Source organism: Vombatus ursinus, unplaced genomic scaffold (assembly GCF_900497805.2).
Source record: "Vombatus ursinus unplaced genomic scaffold, bare-nosed wombat genome assembly UNPS02014801.1, whole genome shotgun sequence".
Taxonomy (NCBI): domain Eukaryota; kingdom Metazoa; phylum Chordata; class Mammalia; order Diprotodontia; family Vombatidae; genus Vombatus; species Vombatus ursinus.
In genome coordinates, this window is record NW_020954579.1 from 24,402,634 (window position 1) to 24,422,988 (window position 20,355).

The 20,355-nt window shown below is 39.5% G+C and overlaps 1 protein-coding gene across 8 annotated transcripts in view; it reads right to left on the reverse strand.

Moving 5' to 3' along the window:
- ARSG (arylsulfatase G) overlaps positions 1-20,355 on the reverse strand; it is a 176,454-nt gene that overhangs the window by 40,053 nt on the left and 116,046 nt on the right. For 7 of the 8 annotated variants that reach the window (XM_027872875.1, XM_027872876.1, XM_027872870.1 and 4 more), the window contains 2 exons: positions 17,619-17,733; positions 15,468-15,605 (listed from right to left, as the gene is read on the reverse strand). In XM_027872875.1, coding sequence (XP_027728676.1) covers positions 15,468-15,605; positions 17,619-17,733 — 253 coding nt within the window. The remainder of the gene's footprint in view (positions 1-15,467; positions 15,606-17,618; positions 17,734-20,355) is intronic. The other variant, XM_027872873.1, reaches the window with a different exon arrangement.

Below are 20,355 nucleotides of genomic sequence, written 5' to 3' on the forward strand. Positions count from 1 at the left end.
ATAGAGAAGGTCACAAAAGATAAAATAGATAACTTCATTTATATGCCATTAAAAAAAATTGCATGAACAAGACAAAGGTGGTTAGGATAAGAACCGGGACTGTTAATTGGGAGAAAGATCTTAGTATCAAATATCTCAGACAAGAATGCCTAAACTATATGGGGAATTGTTAATGAAGAGCAGGGAGTTTTCCAACTCCCTTGCCTCAACCAAAGCCAAGGGGAATGACTGAAGGTGTGGCCAGTACTTGAAAGGGTAATTTGTAATTGAGGGAAGCCAGATTTCAATGATAGTTAGAAGATGCTAGGAATAGGAGAGAAAAAAATGTAGGATCTCCCATATGTATGTGTTCCCTTCTCTCCTTTGACACTTGCCAACACTGTGGTCATCACCTCATCACTTAGACTATTGCAATAGCCTATTTGTTGGTCTCTCTATCATAATTTTTTCCCTACTCCAGTACATCCTTCACTCAGCTGCTAAAGTGATCTTCCTAAAGCAAAGGTCTAACCATGTCACTACAGGCCCCACCCCCAACCCCATCCCATTCAATAAACTCTAATGTCTTCCTATCACCTCCGGGATCAAAGATAAAATCTTTTTATGTTCAAAGCCCTTCATAACCTTTTCCCCCCACACATACACACATACACATTTTCTGTCTTCTTACACCTTATACTCCCCATGTTCTTTTTGATACAGTGATACTGGTCTCCATGCTGTCCCTCACACAAGAAACCCTATCTATTGACTCTGGGCATTTTCACTAGCTGTTTCCCATGCCTGGAATTCTCTCCCTTCTTATCTCCATCAGCTCCTGACTTCCCTGGCTTCCTTTAAGTTTCAGCTAAAATCCTATTTTCTTTTTTTTGGCGGGGGGGGGGGGGGGGAGTTGGCAATTGGGGTTAAATGACTTGCCCAGGGTCACACAGCTAATAAGTGTCAAGTGTTTGGTCTAAGGCCGGATTTGAACTCAGGTCCACCTGACTTCAGGGTCAGTGCTCTATCCACTGCGCCACCTAGCTGCCCCCTAAAATCCTACTTTCTACAAGAAACTTCTTGATCTCTCTGAATTCTAGTACCTTCCCTCTATTAATTATTTCCAATTTATCCTATATATAGCTTGTTTGTACAGTTGTTTGCATGTTGTTTCCACCATTAGGTTTGAGCTGCTTGAGGCCACAGGCTAATCTCCACAGATTAGCACAGTACATGGTAGGCACTTAATAAATGATTACTGACTGACTGATTAAAACCTTGGAAATCCCACTGCTAGACATATATCCCATAAGGGTCAAAAACAGAAAGAAAAGTCCTATATATAACAAAATATTCATAGCAAATCTTTTTGTGGTATCAGAGAATTGAAAAGGAAGTATGTAACCATCAATTGGGAAATGGCTGAACAAATCTGGGTACACAAATGTAGTGAAAGTAGTAGTCAGTCATAATTGACAACAAATATAAAGAATTCAGAGAAACATATGAACTGATGCAGAACCAGGAAAACATTTTGAAAAACAAAAGATCTGGAATATTAAGGGAAATGATGAAAAGAAGTAGGGTTGAAAATGAAATAGCACTTTCAGACCTCAAAACTTTACTATAAAGCAGTAACCCGACCATCAAAGTAGACGTCTATCAATAGAGGAATGTATAACCAAATTGTGGTATGTAAATGTAACAGAATGCTGCTATGCTTTAAGAAATTATGTATGTGATGAATATAGAGAAGCATGAAAGAACTGAGGCAGAATGAAGTAAGCAGGGCCAAGAAAACAACATATGCAATTACAACAATGTAAATGGAAAGAAAACCACACGCCAAAAATCAAAAGTGAATGTAACAAAATTATAAAGATCAAGCATGTCTCAAGTGAAAAGATATGAGAGAACACCTCCAACCCACCCCTTTGTGGAAGTGGGAGGTCCACAAATGTTGCACATGTTTTTGAACTTTTTCAGTATATTGATCAGCTGCACTGACTCTTCTTTTCCTCTTTTAAAAAATACTGTTTGTTATATGGGATGGCTCTCTAGGAGAGATAGGAGGAGAGGTACTTGGAATAACTATGATGATATAAGAAATATAAGATATCAATAAAATTTTTAAATGGATGGCAATAAAAGCAAAGATATTAATTAAAAAATGAAATGCATGTAAATCTTAGTAAGGGAAGGGTGGTGGGTGTGGAGCTTTTCACTAACATCATGGCATGGATCAGCTGGTCAGACGAATAAGCTGTCCTTGGGAAAGCTCAGAGAAGGGTTTAGAGAGCATGAGACACAGGAGTGTGTTTCAATTGGATTGGAGAGGGGTATGGCAGGAAAACCCCATAGGCATGGGAACTGTGACTTTTAACTGCTTGGCTGGAGGATTATTGTAGAGGGAAGTTCTGGGGCAATTTTTCAGAGAGTGGGTTGAGAGAAAAAAGGGAATTTCTGGTCAATATAGCCTCCTTCTAAATTTTGCCTCTAAGGAATAGAGGATTTTCCAGATCTATGTATAATGCAGTCTATCTGCTGTGTTTATTCTTTCCCCATCCCATTATTTGCCAGCTCAGCACTCTGCCTTCTACCTAATCTAGCTCAAATCCTGGTTTAGCCTTAAGCATATTCGTCTTGGAGCCACTGACCTGAATTTAAATCAAAGGACTACAGCTTAGCACTGAAAGAGATCTTAGAAATCATCTAGTTCCACCTTAAAGTCACGCAGGTAAAAAGTAACAAGTCCAGAATTCAAACTATGCATTCTCAGATTCAAATTTAGCACTCTTTCCACTATAACATGTCATTTTGTACATCCAAGTAAAAGACAGAGAAAGGGCCCTGCAGCCCAGGCATACTTGTAAGGATAGGGCTGATCAGACCATCTTTATATGCCTATTGACGTATGATACAAATGACAGAGCACTGGATTCAGAGTCAAAGAAGCTGAGTCCCAATCCTAGCTCCGTTATAGTGCACTACACCTCTAGATCTGTTCTGCCCACCTGTCTCTGCCCCTGCCCTCTCCCTTCCCCTCCCCCCCGCCCCAATCCTGGGAATTCTCAGGGAGTCCTAACTAACTCCAGACCTAGCCTGACTTCTTGTGGCCACTATCTTCACACCCTGGGACTTCCCCAGGAGCCCAGCATCAGTCCCAAATCTAGCCCACCCACCTGTCTACCAAGGTGTCTTCTGAGGTATCAGTCTAGGATACAGGCCTTCTACAGAGGTCATTCTCAAATTAGACACACTCTGAATGTCCGGTTCTTCCCTCCTGTTCAGAATCCCCCAAAGTGGTCTTTCACCTACACCTGCATACTGCCAGTCAGGCTTCCTGTACCTTACAAGACTCATTATTACCATCAAGGACAGCAAGGAAGGGCCCTGCATAGTCTAATCTCTCTAGATACCGATAATCTACCTGAACTCATTCCTCAATTGTTAACATGCTCTCACCTATCATACTCTCTCCACTCCAGTGATTCTTAATCCTTAATTGTCCTTGTACAAACCCCATGGTCCACTTCCTCCTCATCACCTTCAACTCTACCCCTTTGCTCCTCCCAATGACCCATTCCAGATCTGTCATTTCTTCCACTGTGCTCTCTAGAATTCCTGTTCCATAGATAATAAACATGCTTTCATCTGAAATCATTGAATTTCCTATGCTTTCCATTTTGTGGCACTTGTGAGATGTGGTTCCCTCCTGATAACAGTATCCCTGGGTACCCTCTCCAATACCATTTACACTTTCACCCATGCTGCTCTTCCAATTCAGGGGCTGTGGGAGAGGGTTCAGAATATCCCTTGTTCCCCACTTCCACTTCCAGACTCTCCCTCTACCTCTATCAATAACCTCTTCTCCTTTGAGGTTCATTCTATCCATATTTATCACCCCATCAATATTCTAATAGCCACTATCTACCAACCCCCAAGACACTCTTCTCTCTTGATGAATTTGATACCTGAGTCATGGTCTTTCTCTCCATCCCAACTCTTACAAGGGGACTTCCACATACATATTTATACTCCCCTAAACTCTTTAACTTTTCAGTTCCTCAATTTACTGACTTCCCATGACCTACTCCTCCACCTGACAAAACCTGCACATAGAGATGGTCATACTCTTGATCTTCTGATCATCCACCAATATTTATTCCATTTCAATGTTCATGAACTCTGAAATTCCTGTTGCTATTTCACCTCTCCCTCTGCCTTGCAACACCAAATCATTTCTTACTACGACCTTTAATCACTCTACCCCCCAATTCTTTCAAAGGCCATCACCACTGTTCTGGGTATACTTTTCTCCCTTCCTCATCCTGACCCCTTGTTAGATCAGTTGAACTTTATACTGACCTCTACAATCAAGTCCCTTGACCCCTTATCCCATAGCCAGTCATGCCTTCCTAAACTCCAACCTTAGATTACTCTCAGCATCTGCTTCCTTTGCTTCCATTCATGCACTGCTAAATGGAGCTAGAGAAAAATTATAAAATCCAGGTTGGATCCACTATCAATTTGTTACATAATCTCAAGTAAGCCTTCATTGCAGCATGGTAATCCCTTCACACCTCCCTAATTAACTTAATATACCATTCACATCAGTGGTTTTTTCAACCTATTACACCCCTTCTCAGATCTCCCATGGCACTCCCCTCCCTACCTCAACTGAGAACGTTGCCTCATATTTCACTGAAAAAATTGAGGTCTTTGCCAAGAGTTCTCTCTTTTTCCTTCTTCCTCATCTCATATATTCAAATGTTTTCTATAACTATCAGCTTCCTCACCTCTGCCTCACATAAGGAGGTAGGCATTCTCCTCCTCAAGGCAAAATCCCCTATTCATACCCTTAATCTCATTCCATACCATTTTCTCCAGCAGTTTGCTCCCTCCACTCCACTCTCTAATTAATCTTCAATCTCTCCCTATCTACTGACTACCTTGCTACTGCCTACAATGACTCCCCTAACCTTAAAAAGCCCTCACTTGATGCAACTAACCCTGCTAGCAATTGTCCTTTTTGTGGTTAAACTCATTAAGAAAGCTTTCTACAATTAGTTCCTCCATTTCCTCTCCTCTTCCTCCTCTCTTCCAATCTCTCTACAGACTGGTTTTTGACCTTGTATTATCATTCAGCTAAAACAGCTCTCTCTAAAGTTACCAGTGATTGCCTTTCCTCAACCCTTATCCTTCTTGACCTCCCTGAAACCTTTGACACTGTCATAGAGTTGAAGCCAAAATGACAAATTAGGGACAGCCACTCCAGCTGAATTCTCCCAATATTCCCCTCCAAATAACACCTCAAATCAAATTCTGGAGTGGCAGAGCCAATAAAAGATTGATAAGACATTCTTCCCACCTAAGAAAACTTAAGACATCAGCAGGAGATGTCTGTGACACTGGGTTGGAGGCCTGTCCATAGCCCACATACACTATGGTAGCAACAGCAGCCACAGCAGCAGCTTTGGGAGCTCTCAACTCAGAGACAGTAATGGGGTCAGACAACTGCTCAGAAAGACATTACAGGGGTCCTGTTGCTGCTACTGGGTACAGCTGATTGGCAATTCTATTGCCCCTACATAGCTCTGGGTCATGGTTCCAGGGCAGAGAGGACTACTGGTAATCAGAAACGAGGAATCAGGGGCGTTGGTTATAGTTCCAAAGCAAAAAGAAGCATTAATGCTTGTGGCTGCAGGGGACCAGGAGTGCCTCCTGGGTAAAAACCAGAGCAGAGATCAAGAAAACAGAGACCATACATCTTCCACATACCTCTTCACACCACCTTGAAAGTAACAAAAACTTGCAGACCCTCAGAAATAGTTCTGAAAACAGCAGCATGAAAAAGCCTGAAGCTTGGGACAGTGCCTCTCCACCCCCAGGTGAGCAAAGCCTAACTTTAACATAAAATTCAAAGTCAAGAAATAGGCTGGGAAAATAAGCAAACAAAAAAAATAATAATTTGACCATAAAAAGCTACCACAGTGGCAGGGAAGACCAAGACTTACTCAGAAGAAGACAAGAGTGTGAAAACAGCTATTTAAAAAAGGCTCAAAGAAAAATGCTAATTGGAACCAAAACCAATAAGAATTCATAGAAGAGTTAAATAAAGAGAGAAGAGTGATAGAAGAAAAATTGGGAAAATAAATAAAGAGTAATGCAAGAAAATTACGAAAAGAGAATTAACAGCTTGATAAAAGAAACACAAAAAAAAACACTGAAGAAAATAACACCTTTTAAAACAGAAGTGGCCTAATGGTAAAAGAAGCACAAAAATTCACTGAAGAAAAGAACTCCTTAAAAAGCAGAATTGGCCAAATAGAAAAAAAAAAGTACAAAAGCTCAATACAGAAAATGATTTCTTAAAAATTAGAACTGAGCAACTGAAAGCTAACAACTCCATGATAAATTGAGAAACAGGAGAGGATCCTGGGAGGATGGCAAGGTTCAGTCCCTGTGAAGTGTAAACATCTCCAGGTTAGTTCCAACAGCAAGTGATGAGCCCTGGGGCTAGCTACCTGGCAGGTAGCCTTGGGCCCAGTCACAGGAACTTTCACCTTCTGGACAATGTGGGGAGTCCAGCATCTGAGTGAAAGGGGCACCAGCCCCAGCTGTGCTGCTGAGACGAGATGCAGCCCTGGGCAAACAGGAAACAGCACATGCCTGGTGAGTGCAAAAGCAGTGGAGAGGGGACTCCACTGGTTGTGGACACTTACAGGTGGGTGAAGTTCTTGGTTTTGGCTGAGAACTAAAGGAGAATCTGAGGCCAGAGGCACCATCCCCTCTACCCCAGGACCGGAGGTGATTACAATAAATAAGCAGCTAAAAATAAAAAATAATGAGCAGGCATAGGAGAAAGAACCCAACAACAGAAATTTACTATGGGAATGAGAAGATTGGGTTCGTTTTCAGAGGAAGAAATCGAAGCAAAAAAAAGTCCCTCCTATCTCAAAAGGGTAACATCAAACGGTCACCTGCCCAAAAAGAATTCAAAGAAGAACTTTAAAAAGAATTTAAAAATCAAATGAGAGAGATTGAGGAAAAAATATTAATAATAAGAACAATCCAAGAAAAACATGAAGATTATGAAAAGAAAGTCAACCAACTAGAAAAGGAGATCCAGAATCTGAAGGAAGAAAACAACTTTTTGAAATTTAGAACTGGACAAAGGGAAGCCAGCTAAGATATAAGAGACCGAGACACAGAAAAAAATATATATAAAGAATGAAAAAAATAGAAGAGAAAGTAAAACATCTCATGAAAAAAACAACTGATCTGGAGAACAGATCAAGAAGAGAAAATAAAAGAATAATTAGACTACCTGAAAGCTACAATAAAAAAAAGAATCTGGATACAATAATACAAGAAATAATTAAAGAAAATTGTCCTGAAGTGTTAGAATAAGAGGAAAAAGTAGAAACAGAAAAAAATCCACCAAACCCCACCTGAAAGAGATCCTACGAGGAAAACCTACAGAAAGATCATAGCTAAATTCTGAAACCCCAAGCTCAAGGAGAAAATATTACAAGCAACAAGAAGAAAACAATTCAAATATGGTGGAGCCACAATTAGAATCACACAAGACCTAGCAATGGCTACACTAAAAGACCACAGATCTTAGAATACTATATATTGAAAAGCAAAAGCAGTTTTCACATTAAAGGAAAAAAGGGCTTGGAATGAATTCTAGAAGGCAAAGGAGTTAGGATTACAATCAAGAATAACCTACCCAGAAAAACTGAATACAATCCTTCGGGGAGGGGTGAGGGAAGAGAAAGAGATGGATATTTAATAAAATAAAGGACTTTCAAGCATTCCTGATGAAAAGATCAGAGCTGAATAGAAAATCTGACACTCAAACAAGACTTAAGAGAAGCTTAAAAAGGTAAACATGAAAGAGTACATTCCTATATGGGAAGATGATATATGTAACTCCTAAGAACTTTATCATTATTAGGGCAGTTACAAAGAGTTTATAAAGACAGAGGTCATGATGTGAGTTGATTATGTTGAAATGATCTTCAAAAAAATGAATGGGTGAGAAAGAGGGATATATTGGGAGAAGGGAGAGGGAGAATGGGGAAATTTTTCTCACATAAAATAGACATGCAAGGAAGAGCCTTTACAACGGAGAGGGAAATGGGGGGGAGGGGCGGACAATGCTTGAACCTTATTCTCATCTGAATTGGTTCACAAAGAGAAGAATATATATATATATACACACACACTCTCAGTTGTATACAGAAATATAACTTACGCAATAGGGAAACAGGAGGGGAAGGGAATAAGAAAAAAGGGCAGGGGTTAATAAAAGGGAAAGCAGATTAAGGGAAGCAATGGTTAGAAGCAAAATAGATTTTGGGGAAAGGATAAAAAGAGAGAGGAAAAACAGAAGAAAATGAGAAAAATACAGTTAGTAATCATAACTATGAATGTTAGTGGGATGAGCTCACCCATAAAATGGAAGCAGATAGCAGAATGCATTAGTCACCAGAATTCAACAATATGTTGTTTACAAGAGATACACTTGAAATAGAAAGACACACATAGAGTTAAAATAAAAGGCTGGAGTATAATCTAAAATGCTTAAGCTAAACTAAAAAAAGGCAGGGGTAGCAATCATGATTCTCAGATAAAGCAAAAGCAAAAAGAGACCTAATTAAAAGGGATAATCAGGGAAACTACATTAGTCTAAAAGATACCATAGACAAAGAAGCAACATCAAAAAATTTTACAGCAAGTTTCTCTGATAAATACCTCATTTCTCAAATATATACTGAGTATAGAACTGGGCCAAATTTATAAAAATAAGAGCCATTCCCTGATTAATAAATGGTCAAAAGATATAAACATGTCAGAAGAAGACATCAAAGCTATTTATATTCATATGAAAAATGTTAAATAATTATTGATTAGAGAAAGGCAAATTAAAACAACTTCGAAGTACCAACTCACACCTATCAAAAACCACAAATTCTATTAAAAACACTAGAGAACAGAGGAATAAATGGAGTCTTCCTTAAAATGATAGGTAGCATCTATCCAAAATCATCAGAAAGCATTATATGAAATGGGGATAAACTAGAAGCATTTCTAATAAGATCAGGGTGAAACAAGGATGTCCATTATCAGCACTGTTATTCAAATACTGTACTAAAAAATGTTAGCTTTAGCAATAAGAGAAGAAAAAGAAATTGAAGGAATTAGAATAGGCAAAGAAGAAACAAAGCGATCATTCTTTGCAGATGATATGATGGTATACTTGGAGAATCCTAGAGTATCAAGGAAAAAGTTACTTGAAATAATAAACAAATTTAGCAAAGTCGCAGGATATAAAATAAACCCACATAAATCATCGGCATTTCTATATATCACTAACAAAGCCCAACAGCAAGAGATAGAAAGAGAAATTCCATTTAAAGTTACTGTAGACATTATAAAATATTTGGGAGTCTACCTGCCAAAACAAACCAGGAACTATATGAACACAATTACAAAACACTTTTCACACAAATAAAGTCAGATCTAAATAAGGAAAAATATCAGTTGCTCGTGAGTAGTCCAAGCTAATATAATAAAATGACAATTCTACCTAAATTAATTTACTTATTCAGTGTTATACCAATCAAACTACCAAAAAAATTTTTGAGAGCTAAAAAAATAATAACAAAATTCATCTGGAAGAACAAAAGGTCCAGAATATCAAGGGAATTAATGAAAAGAAATGCAAGGGAAGGTGGCCTAGCTGTACCAGATCTTAAATTGTATTATAAAGCAGCAATCATCAAAACTACTTCGTATTGACTGAAAAATAGAGGGGTAGACCCGTGAAATAGGTTAGGTATGTAAGAGACAATAGTCAATGACTATAGTAATCTACTGTTTGATAAATCCAAAGACTCCAGCTTCTGGGATAAGAACTCACTATTTAACAAAAACTTCTGGGAGAACTGGAAAACAGTATGGCAGAAACTAGGCATAGAATGTCTTATACTGCATACCAAGGTAAAGTCAAAATGGGTACATGAGTTAGATATAAAGGCTGATACTATAAGCAAACTAGGAGAGCAAGGAATAATTTGCGTGTTAGATCTACAGAAAAAGGAAGAATTTATGACCAAATAAGAGAGCAGGTCTGTATCCCAAATAGGTCAAAGAAAAGGAAAACTGTCCTACATACACAAAAATATTTATAGCAGCTCCTTTTCTGGTGGTAAAAAATTGGAAATCAAGGGGATATTCATCAATTAGAGAATGGCTGAAATTTTTGTGGCATATGATGGAGTACTATTGTGTTATGGGAAATGAAAAGGTGCGTGGTTTCAGAAAAACATGGCCAGACCTATATGAACTGATGCAAAGTGGAGTGAGAAGAACTGGGAGATCATTGTGCACAGTAACAGCAATGTTGCAATGATGCTCAACTGTTAAATACTTCGCTGCTCTGATCAATACAATGATCCACGACAATTCCAAAAGGATTCATGATGAAAAATTGCTATCCACCTTCAGAGAGAGAACTGATGAGTTTTGAGTGCAAATTGAAGCATAATTTTCTCACTTTTTATTTTTCTTGCTTTTTTTGTAAATAAGACTAATTTGGAAATGTTCTGCATGATATCACATGTATAACTGATACATTGCTTGCCTTCTCAAAGGGTAGAGGAGGGGATAGGGAGAATTTGGAACTCGAAATTTAAAAAGAAAAGAATGTTAAAAACAAACAATAATTAAATTTTTTTTTAAAAATTGTTTACCAGACTGTGATCCTAATATAAATTGCATCAAATAACTTTTGATGGGTAAAAAAGCAAAACAAAACACTGTCAATCCTCTTCTTCTTGATACTTTCTTCTCTCTAGGTTTTTATTACTGTTCTCTCCTGATTCTCTTCCTACCTGTCTAAAGCTCCTTCTCACTCTCTTTTGTTGGATCTTCATTTAGTTTATATCCAATAACCCTAAGTGTTTTCTAAGGCTCTCTCCCCAAGCCTTCTTCCCTTCTCTTTCTCTACACTATTTCTCTTGGCTCTCCCATGGATTCAATTACCATCGCTATGCAGATGGTTCTCAGATCTATTTAGCTAATCCTAATCTCTCACCTGAATTCTGGTCTCACATCCCCAACTGCTTCTTGGACATTTCAAACTGCATGTCCCATATCTTAAACTCAATATGGCCAAAACTTAATTCACTATCTTTCCTATTCTCCCCTTTTCCCAACTTCCCTATTATTGTCAAGGGCACAACCAACCCCTTAATTATTTACACTTACAACCTAGGTGTTATCCTCAACTCAACTCTCACTTATCCCGCATATCCAATCTGTTGCCAAGATCCATCTATTCTGCCTTTGTCACATCACTGATATATTGTCTCCTTTACTCCTTCAATGCTGCTGCTGCCCTGATACAGACTCTCATCGCCTGAACTATCGCCTGGACTATTGGTCTCCCTGCCTCATCTTTCCCCATTCTATTCTATCCTCCACCCAGATAACAAAGTAAAATTCATAAAGAGTAGGTCTAGCCATGTCACCCCCTTCCCCTACTCAATAACTCTAGTAGCTTTCTATTATCTCCAATATCAAATATAAATTTCTCTATTTGGCTTTCAAAGCCCTTCATGATCTGGCCTCTTCCTACCTTTCCAGCCTTCTTATATTTTACTCCCTCCAAGATTCAGTGACACTGGCTTTTCTCGATGCTCCTTACACACCACACTCCATCTCCTGACTCCATGTCTTTTCATAATGCCTATCCCCAGGCCTGAAACGCTTTCCCTCTTCATCTCTGCCTCCTTTCTCCCCTGACTTCTTTCAAGACTCAGCTCAAATTCTGCCTTCTGCAAGATGCTTTTCCTGGTCCTCACCCAGTCCCAATGCTAGAGCCTTCCCTCTGAGATTACCTCCAACTTAATATATATACACATATATTCATATGTGTATGTTGGTGTGTATGCATATGTATGTGTACATATATTTGTATATATGTGTATATGTGTACATAGTAGTTTGCATGTTGTCTCTCCATTGAAGTATGAGCTCCCTGAGAAGAAGGACCATTTTTGCCTTTCTTTGTATCTCCAGGACTTAACACAATGCCTGGCACATAGTAGATGTTCCATAAATGCTTGTTTACTTGTTAACTAGACTTGACTATTTACTACTTGTGAAAGGCTGCAGCCCTGCACAAGTAATTTAACCTTTCTGCACCTGTTTCTTCATTTGTAGACATTGGACTAGATAACAATAAAAATATAGCTAGCATTTATATGGTACCTACTACTACTACTAAGAATCCCTTCCTAAATCACTTGTATAACTCAATGAAACTTTGAGCTAAGCTGTGCAGGGTTATCTAAGATGGACAGATGCCAGTGAAGAGTTCTGACAAAAGGTGACCCACTAGAGAAAGAAATGGCAAACCACTCCAGTATCTTTACCAAGAAAATCCCATGGACAGATCAGCTTGGACAGATTCCAGGAGACAGTGGAAGACAAAAGGTCCTGGCATGCTGTGGTTCATGGAGTGACAAAAAGTTGGACACTACTACATGAGTGAACAACAACAACTATTACTAAGAATAAAAGCACTTTTATTTAGCACTACGTGCCTAAACACTTTATAATTATTATCTCTTTTGGTCCTCACAACAACCCTGGGAGGTAGGTGCTAGTTATTATCACCATTTTACAGTTAAGGAAACTGAGGCAGATAGAGGTTATATGACTTGCCTAGGGTCACACTGCTAGTAACTTGTCTGAGGTCAGATTTTAATTCCAGTTTTTCTAACTCCAGGCATAGATGATCTTTAAGATTCCTTCTAGTTTTAAATTCTATGAACTCTCTCTCTTCTGTATTTGGCAACCTCCCTGTGGTCTAATCAAGGCATAATTTGGCAATTTTTCCACACCAGACCAGCCTAATTTGACAAAAGCTTAGGGAAAAAGAAACAGGGTAGATCTTTCTGTTAACCTCAGATAAATTAAGTGCAAGGCTTTTTGTTTGTCTTTTGTTTTTGCAGATCCTATGGAAATTGGCAGGCCTGGGAATTAATTTTAGTTAACTAGACTAGTTAAACCCCACTGAAGTCATCTTCTGATGCTTCATAGTAGGTGAGCCAGGATTCTTTTTTTTTTTTTTTTTTTGGCTAGGCAGTGGGGTTAAGTGACTTGCTCAGGGTCACACAGCTAGTAAGTGTTATGTGTCTGAGGCCAGATTTGAACTCAGGTCCTCCTGAATCCAGGGCCAGCGCTCTATCCACTGTGCCACCTAGCTAACCCGAGCCAGGATTCTTTAAGGAAAAAGAGCAGGTGGGTGGCACAGTGGATAGAGTTCTGGACCTGGAAACAGGAAGAACTGAGTTCAAATTTGACCTCTGATATTTACTAGCTCTGTGACCCTGGGCAAGTCACTTAACCTCCATCTGCCTCAGTTTCCTCCTCTACAAAATGAAGATAATAATAGCACCTACCTCCTAAGTTTCTACAAGAATAATGAGATATTTGTAAAGCACTTTACAAACCTTAAAGCACCATATAAATACAAGCTTTATTTTATTTTTCTTATTGTTATTATTATTATTGAAAGCTGTGATTGGTAAAGCCACAGCAACTCTTAAAGGCCATCTCTCCCAAATTATAGAAGTTATTATTATATTATGTTATATTATGTTATGTTATATTACATTATATTATATCATATGGTTATTATCTTATATCAGTGGAGGGAATACCCAAAAGAACAAAAAGTTAAGTCAACAAGATTCCTTCAGCATATCTACTAGTCACTCAGTATGATCAGAACCATCAGGAACTCTGGCCCTCGCCCAAGTCTCATTAACTGCTACCACTGTACCACTACCACTCCACACAGAGCATTTCTTCCTTACACAGGCCAGAGATAAACAAAGGACTCCACACTCAAGCCAAAAAGTATTCAGGTACAATGGGGGGGGGGCTATCACAGTTAATCTCATAGAAATGACATTTTATAACTGCAAGAGCAATGAATTCAGGTGACCCAGGTTTTTTACCTGCCACTAATTTACCTGTGTGACCATAATCCTTTTCAATAAAGTGAATGAAGGGGGTGATCTGATTATCTTTAAGGTTTCCTTGCAGTCTAGGACTTTCATTTCTTCTTTAATCTCAATCTTGAGGAATCAGGAGCTTCCTGAAAGGTTTCTATTTGTAACTATTTGATATATCAAACACTTATTAAGCACCTACCACTTATTAAACCAACCCCAACACGGTTTTTTGTTTTTGTTTTTTACCAGATAACAATATTCCATTTTCCTAAAAAGATGTGTTTACTTATTCAGAGATTTTCTGAAGTTGCCTAGCAATAACAGCATTAGGAGCCAGAATATTTCTCCAAGGTTCCTAAAAACCCATAAAATGCAATCGCTGGGGCCACCTGGGCTGCCCCTCTGGTTCTCATATACTTAAATCAATTCTTTCAGTAAAAAGAGAATTGGGACAGAAAATGTTTATGGCCCAAAAAAGATCTAAGATAACATTGCTTATCAAAGTGTACAATCCAGCCAATAATTCTGAGTTAGGCACCCAGGAGATAACAAAGAAACTCTCCCTCCCCTCAGGGAGCTCATCTTATCTCTAAGATTCCCTAGAAGCAATCTAGAACACCTGAGCTCCTCAAACTCCTGTGATTACTACATCCAACTGATGCTCACCCACCGGAGATCTGAGTGATAAAAATCAGAGAGTTTTCAAGAGAAAGTTATTTGCCGGTATCTCTGCATTGGCACACCAGAGCCATTTAAACATATACAATCTAGGGATTATGTGTTTTGCATTATCTAGTACTCGTTTGGCCACTTCTTTCACCTTGAATAGGCACAAATCACAGAATATGACAGCTAGAAAGGATTGTAGAGTACATGTAGTTCAACCCCCTTATTTTACAGGAGAGGAACTCAGAGAGGTGAATTCTGCCACTGGCAGGGCTGGGATTCAAACCCAGGTATTCTAATTTTCTGATTCAGAGACAAAAGCTGACTGTATTTACCTCCAGTAACAGTGACAGGCAAATAACTCTACTTAGCTCAGCAAACTCCACTCTGTCCTGAGTTTTCTCAGCATTTATGCAGGAAAAGGGAGGCTTCCCCTGGGACTGGTCTTTGTGGGTAGGGAGGTGGCCTGGTTTTTTAAGGGCTGTGACAGCAAAAAGGGTAAGCCTGGGAGAGGTCTTAGCAAGCTGGAAAGGCTTTGGGTGTGGGCTGGGCAATGTTCTGTATGTCTGTCATCCAAAACCCAGCCCAATCCAGCTTAATAAACACAAAACAAAATGTAGTCATCAGGTGAAGAAGTCTTTTTGGCCAGACCAACTTAGGAAGACCATCTACTAAGATGAGGAGGACCCATTGAAGGGGAAGACCCACCACATCAAAGAAATCATGGATCTCTTTAAATATCAAAGTTACCTAGGTGTGTAGCTACAGTGGCTTGCCTACCTTGCCTGCTGGATGAACTGTGTGGCTTTCTCTGCAAACTTTTCTGCAAGACTTGTGAGGTTCACCGGCTGCTCCACAATGATGAGGTTCTCATACAAAGGAAGGCCCACATCAGAGTAACAGTTTTTCCCAGGGCTGCTGTATAGAAACCACAGACACTCACTTTACTCACTGTAATAAGCAAAGTAATTCTGTAGCCTGGTGGGGAGGAAGCATTTTTTCATCTAGCCATGTAAATAATAGATATTTACCAGTCATGCCTAAAATGTCTAACAGCTTCCCATTCCCTACTCCCCTGGGAAAATACGTTTGCTCATCCTGAGCAAGTGGATTTATTTTCCAAACTGTTCAGATGACTGCTTGAAACACTCATAACTCTTTTCTTCACTAATTTGCTATTTTTGGCCTTGTTTTTATGAATAAATAATCATAGAATCATAGGATGTCAGAGCTGGCAGGGATCTTGGAGACTGTCTGGTCCTACTTCATTTTACATGGGAATAAAATGAGTTCTAGAAAGAGGAAGTGATTTGCCCATGGTCTCACAGTGAGAAAGGAAGGAAGGAAACAGCATTTATTAAGTGTCTATCTGCTTTACAATTATTATCTCATTTGATCCTTACAATCCTATTATTATTATTATCCCCATATTATAGTTGAGAAAACTGTGGCAGTCACAAGTTAAGTGACTCTACATGGTCCCACAGTTAGTAAATATCTGAGGGTAGATTTGGACTCAGGTCTTCTGACTTGAAGACCTGTGCTCTACTTACTATATCAGGGGCAGGGAACCTGCAGGTTGGGCTGCTTCTATCCTTTAGATTATATTTCTTTACTGCTCTCAGATTTACAGACCATTTTCTTGGCAACAATCCTATATGTTAGATGTCCTAACATACATATGCATGCACACATGCACACACACACACACACACACATATATCCCAGCAATGAATTTTGGAACTGAATCTTTCTTTATGAAGGAGACCAAAAAGTCAGCTAGAGTAACCACCATGGAAAAACAGAGAAAATGATGTATGGACTGAATAAACATTCATATTTATAACTTCATTGAGATTCTCTCCCTTCCAGGAACCTTTGTGTAAGGCCTCAGTCAACAGTTTTTTCTGTTTGGCTTCATTATTTGCTGATGGGAGATTAATGGTCATATCAGGTTTGTCTGACGGCTTGGTGTTTATATCAGGTGACACACAGGCTTGGAGCTTGAAAGTTCCTTAGGGCCATTTACAAGGAAAAGTGCATCGTTCAATTCAGCTAGTACTTACTGAGCCCACTTTTATGTCCTAGACTCTGTGCTAGGTGCTGGACATACAAAGGCAAAAATGAAAAAATAGTCCTTGCTTTCAAGGAGCTCATATTCTACTGGGGGGTAGGAGTGGGAAACAACATGTACATAGAAAAATCAGTATCAAAGACAGAAAAAGTAAATACAACGTGTTGGAGGTGGGTGGAGTATGGGGGGGCTCAGGAAAGGAACTAAGGATTTACTGAGCCATGGGGAGAAGACTACACAAACACCTAAAGGTGAAAGATACAGGAAATAGCAAATAGGTCATCTTCACTAGATCACTACAGTGACTCAATTTCCGCAACCTGCCTGACCTCTAAAAATGAGGTAGTGGACTAGATAGATTCCTAAGGTTTCTTCTAACCCTGACATCCTATGATTCTAACCAGGTGGTCAAACATACACACATAATTTTCCAAGTAAAGAAATGTCCCTGTGAAAAGGGAATATTATCACTTTATTTATACTTTTTCACTTAGTATAGAGGCTGAATTTATTTAAGGCATGTCCTATCTGAATACAGATACCCCCTCACCACCTCTTACCCCCCCACCCCAGGTCAACTATAAGCTCCTAGGAAGGAAAAACTATTTTTTTTCCACTTTTGTCTTTGTAGGCCCAGCGTCTAGCCCACTAGCACGGTGTCTGGTACATAAAGATGAGCCCAGTAATTGCTAGTTAAATTGAATTGAGTGAAGCACTTTGTAAACGGTCTAAGAAGGTTTCTGCCCACACCATTATTGTCTGCCTTATCCATTAAGCAGCAAGAGAGTACTTCTGCTTAATTCAGTTTCTATGGACCCACATGCAGACGAGTACCAAACAGTTGCTTTGCATGTTACCTTCGTGATACAGCCGATGCAGGTGGGCAGGCCGGGCAGGGTGGGTGATTGTAGCCAGGGGTGTCGCTACAGCCCATGTCATGGCTATAAGGAATTCCAAAATAGTAACTGAAGCCTGTGGTCAAAGCAATGAGGTCAGCCTCCGGAATCACAGCAGTGTTGCCCTAGCAGCAGTTTTCTCCCACCACCTTCTGATTTTTAATTCCCAGTAATTTAATAGCACAAGGTATGCAATTTAAAAAGGATTTGATTAACATCCCTTTCTCTGTATTCAAAGAAAATTGCTGCCGCTTCTAGCCATAAGCCTCAATCTGCAAACTTGGAAACAGCATTCTGTAAGTAAGGGATTAGCCCACATGTGGAAGAACTGATGAGAAAGAACTTCTGGAGTGCTTGGGCTCCTGGTTCAATCAGACATTAATATCAAGTTATATATAACTTTATTTAGTCACAAAGCAAAATCAAATGATATTCAGATATACTCCTCCACATCTTTTCTCTCCCACACAAGCATTTATTTTGAGGGTATATCTATACACATGAAGAAGCAACATAAGGTGGAAAGGGTATTGGAACTGGAGTCAAAGCATCTGGATTCAAATTCTATATCTATTTGGACAAGGCACTTAATGAACCTCACTGGTCCTCTACCCTCATTTGTAATATGAAAGGTTTAGTCAAGATGACCTCTAAGGTCATATAAATCTTGCTCTAAATCTGTGATGCCATGATCATTCAAAGTTGGTATACCTAGAAGACTTACATAATGCAAACATAATTTCCCAGTTCTCCTCTTGGTTTTGCTTTTGTGTATGGCCAGAGCTTAAATATATACAATAATAATAACAACTCACACTTTTGTAAACTTTAAGGTTTTAATGCTTTACATACATCATTGCATTTGAACTTACAACAACCTTGTGAAGTAGGTGCTACTTCCTATTTTATCAGGAATAATTTGAATAATAATGATTCCCATTTTACAGATGAGTAAGGTGAAGCTCAGAAAGATTAAGTGACTGATCATGGTCAAATAGCTAGTAAATGGATAAAGTGGGATTTGAACCCTGGTCTTCCAGATTCCAAGTCCAGTCCCCTATCTGATATACCAAAAGAGATACTGTTTAAAAGCTGGAGGGTCCTTATAAGTCTAGTCTCAAAAAGCATTTCTAGTCACAAAGTCCTCGGACAGCTTGACAGAGGACTTCCCTACTAGTTTGATGCTGCAGAATTGGATATCCCACAGTTCAGATCATATCCTCAAAATTTAAGTACACTCAGTAAACATTGGCTGCAATACGGTGAGGTTAGCTTGATAAACACGTCATCCAGCACCAGCTTATAACAGGGTTCCACTTTACTGACTAACTCACAATCTAGTGATCTTCCTTCCCACTCTGTTTCTATCCCTAGAGCTGGGGGGGGGAAAGAAACCTCGTTGTTTCTGAATAGGGCTAGCCTGAGGCAATGATGTTAATTCAAGAGGGAAAGTATTTTAGCATTTTTCCAAGCTCACTATTCAGTGCCCTACCCTTCCATACCCTCTTATTCTTACCCTTTACCTCTTTTACTGAGAAGATTGAGGCCATGTGGTATGAATTCAATTCATTTAACATTCATTTAGCACCTATGCTGTTCCAGGTGTTGTATATATAAAAAAAAGAACAGTCCCTCCCCTCAAGAAGCTTATATTCTACTGAGCATTAAAAGCATGTTCACATATAAGCATCCCCTCTGAGACCATTCTCCCAACACTGCACTTGAACTGAAAACTGGGATATCCAGAGGGTCACTTGGCTACTGCTCTGTCTCAGGGTTCCACCAAGTAATCTTAAGCGATTGAATTTCCATTAATGTTGCTACTTGTGTAGCCCCTACTTGTGTGCTTCCCAATGAGTCAGCCAAACTTATATTAGCTTTATAAAAAAGAATGTACTGAGATAGCATGATAAGAAGAGTTACTATAAAAAATTACCTCTCTCCTAACCCCAGCTCCCGCCAGAGGTACACACAGCCTCCCTGAGAAGGGTGGGTACAAACTTAGAAGACAAAGCTAATGAGGCCCACGTGTAGAGGACACATGTGGCGAAGGGTTCATTCACAACTCCTGGTTACTAGAAATCTTCTTCTTGTTTCTCAGTGTTCTCACGGACCCCAGAGGTTACTGAAAGAGTGCAGAGCTACTTTATGGAACCCCTGTTTCAGTTATGACTAGAACTGGACATCCTCTGTGACAGAGTCTGCTGAGCTCCAAGGGCTGGTGCTTTTGTACAGGTTCATAGTCAGCACTTCTTGCTAGGTGAGGTCATGTTCCCTGAAGCTGCCTCTTCCCTCAGATGGCTATCTTTACGCATCTGTTTGTACACGTTTGTCCTTGGTGTGTCTTCCTTCCCTGTTCCTTGTGTCGCTCTCTGTTGTTGGCTGAGTACATTGCCTCCCACTAGTCATCCAGGCTCTGATAACGTGGTTAATAGAGTGAGATGGGTGAAGGAGACAGAGACAGAGAGAAATTCTCTTCTCTCTTCCTCCTAATTGGCTTGGCTCTAATGCTATGATTCACTAATTGATTGACTGACTTGGAACAGGCCTACTGCTTTTATATGTAGTCCAAGAGGTATGACGACCAATCACAAGATGTTTTCTTTATGGGAAAAAAATGGAGGCAACTGGGTGGTGCAGTGCAGGGCCTATGTTCAAATCTAACCTCAGTCACTTACTAATTATGGGACCCCGGTTA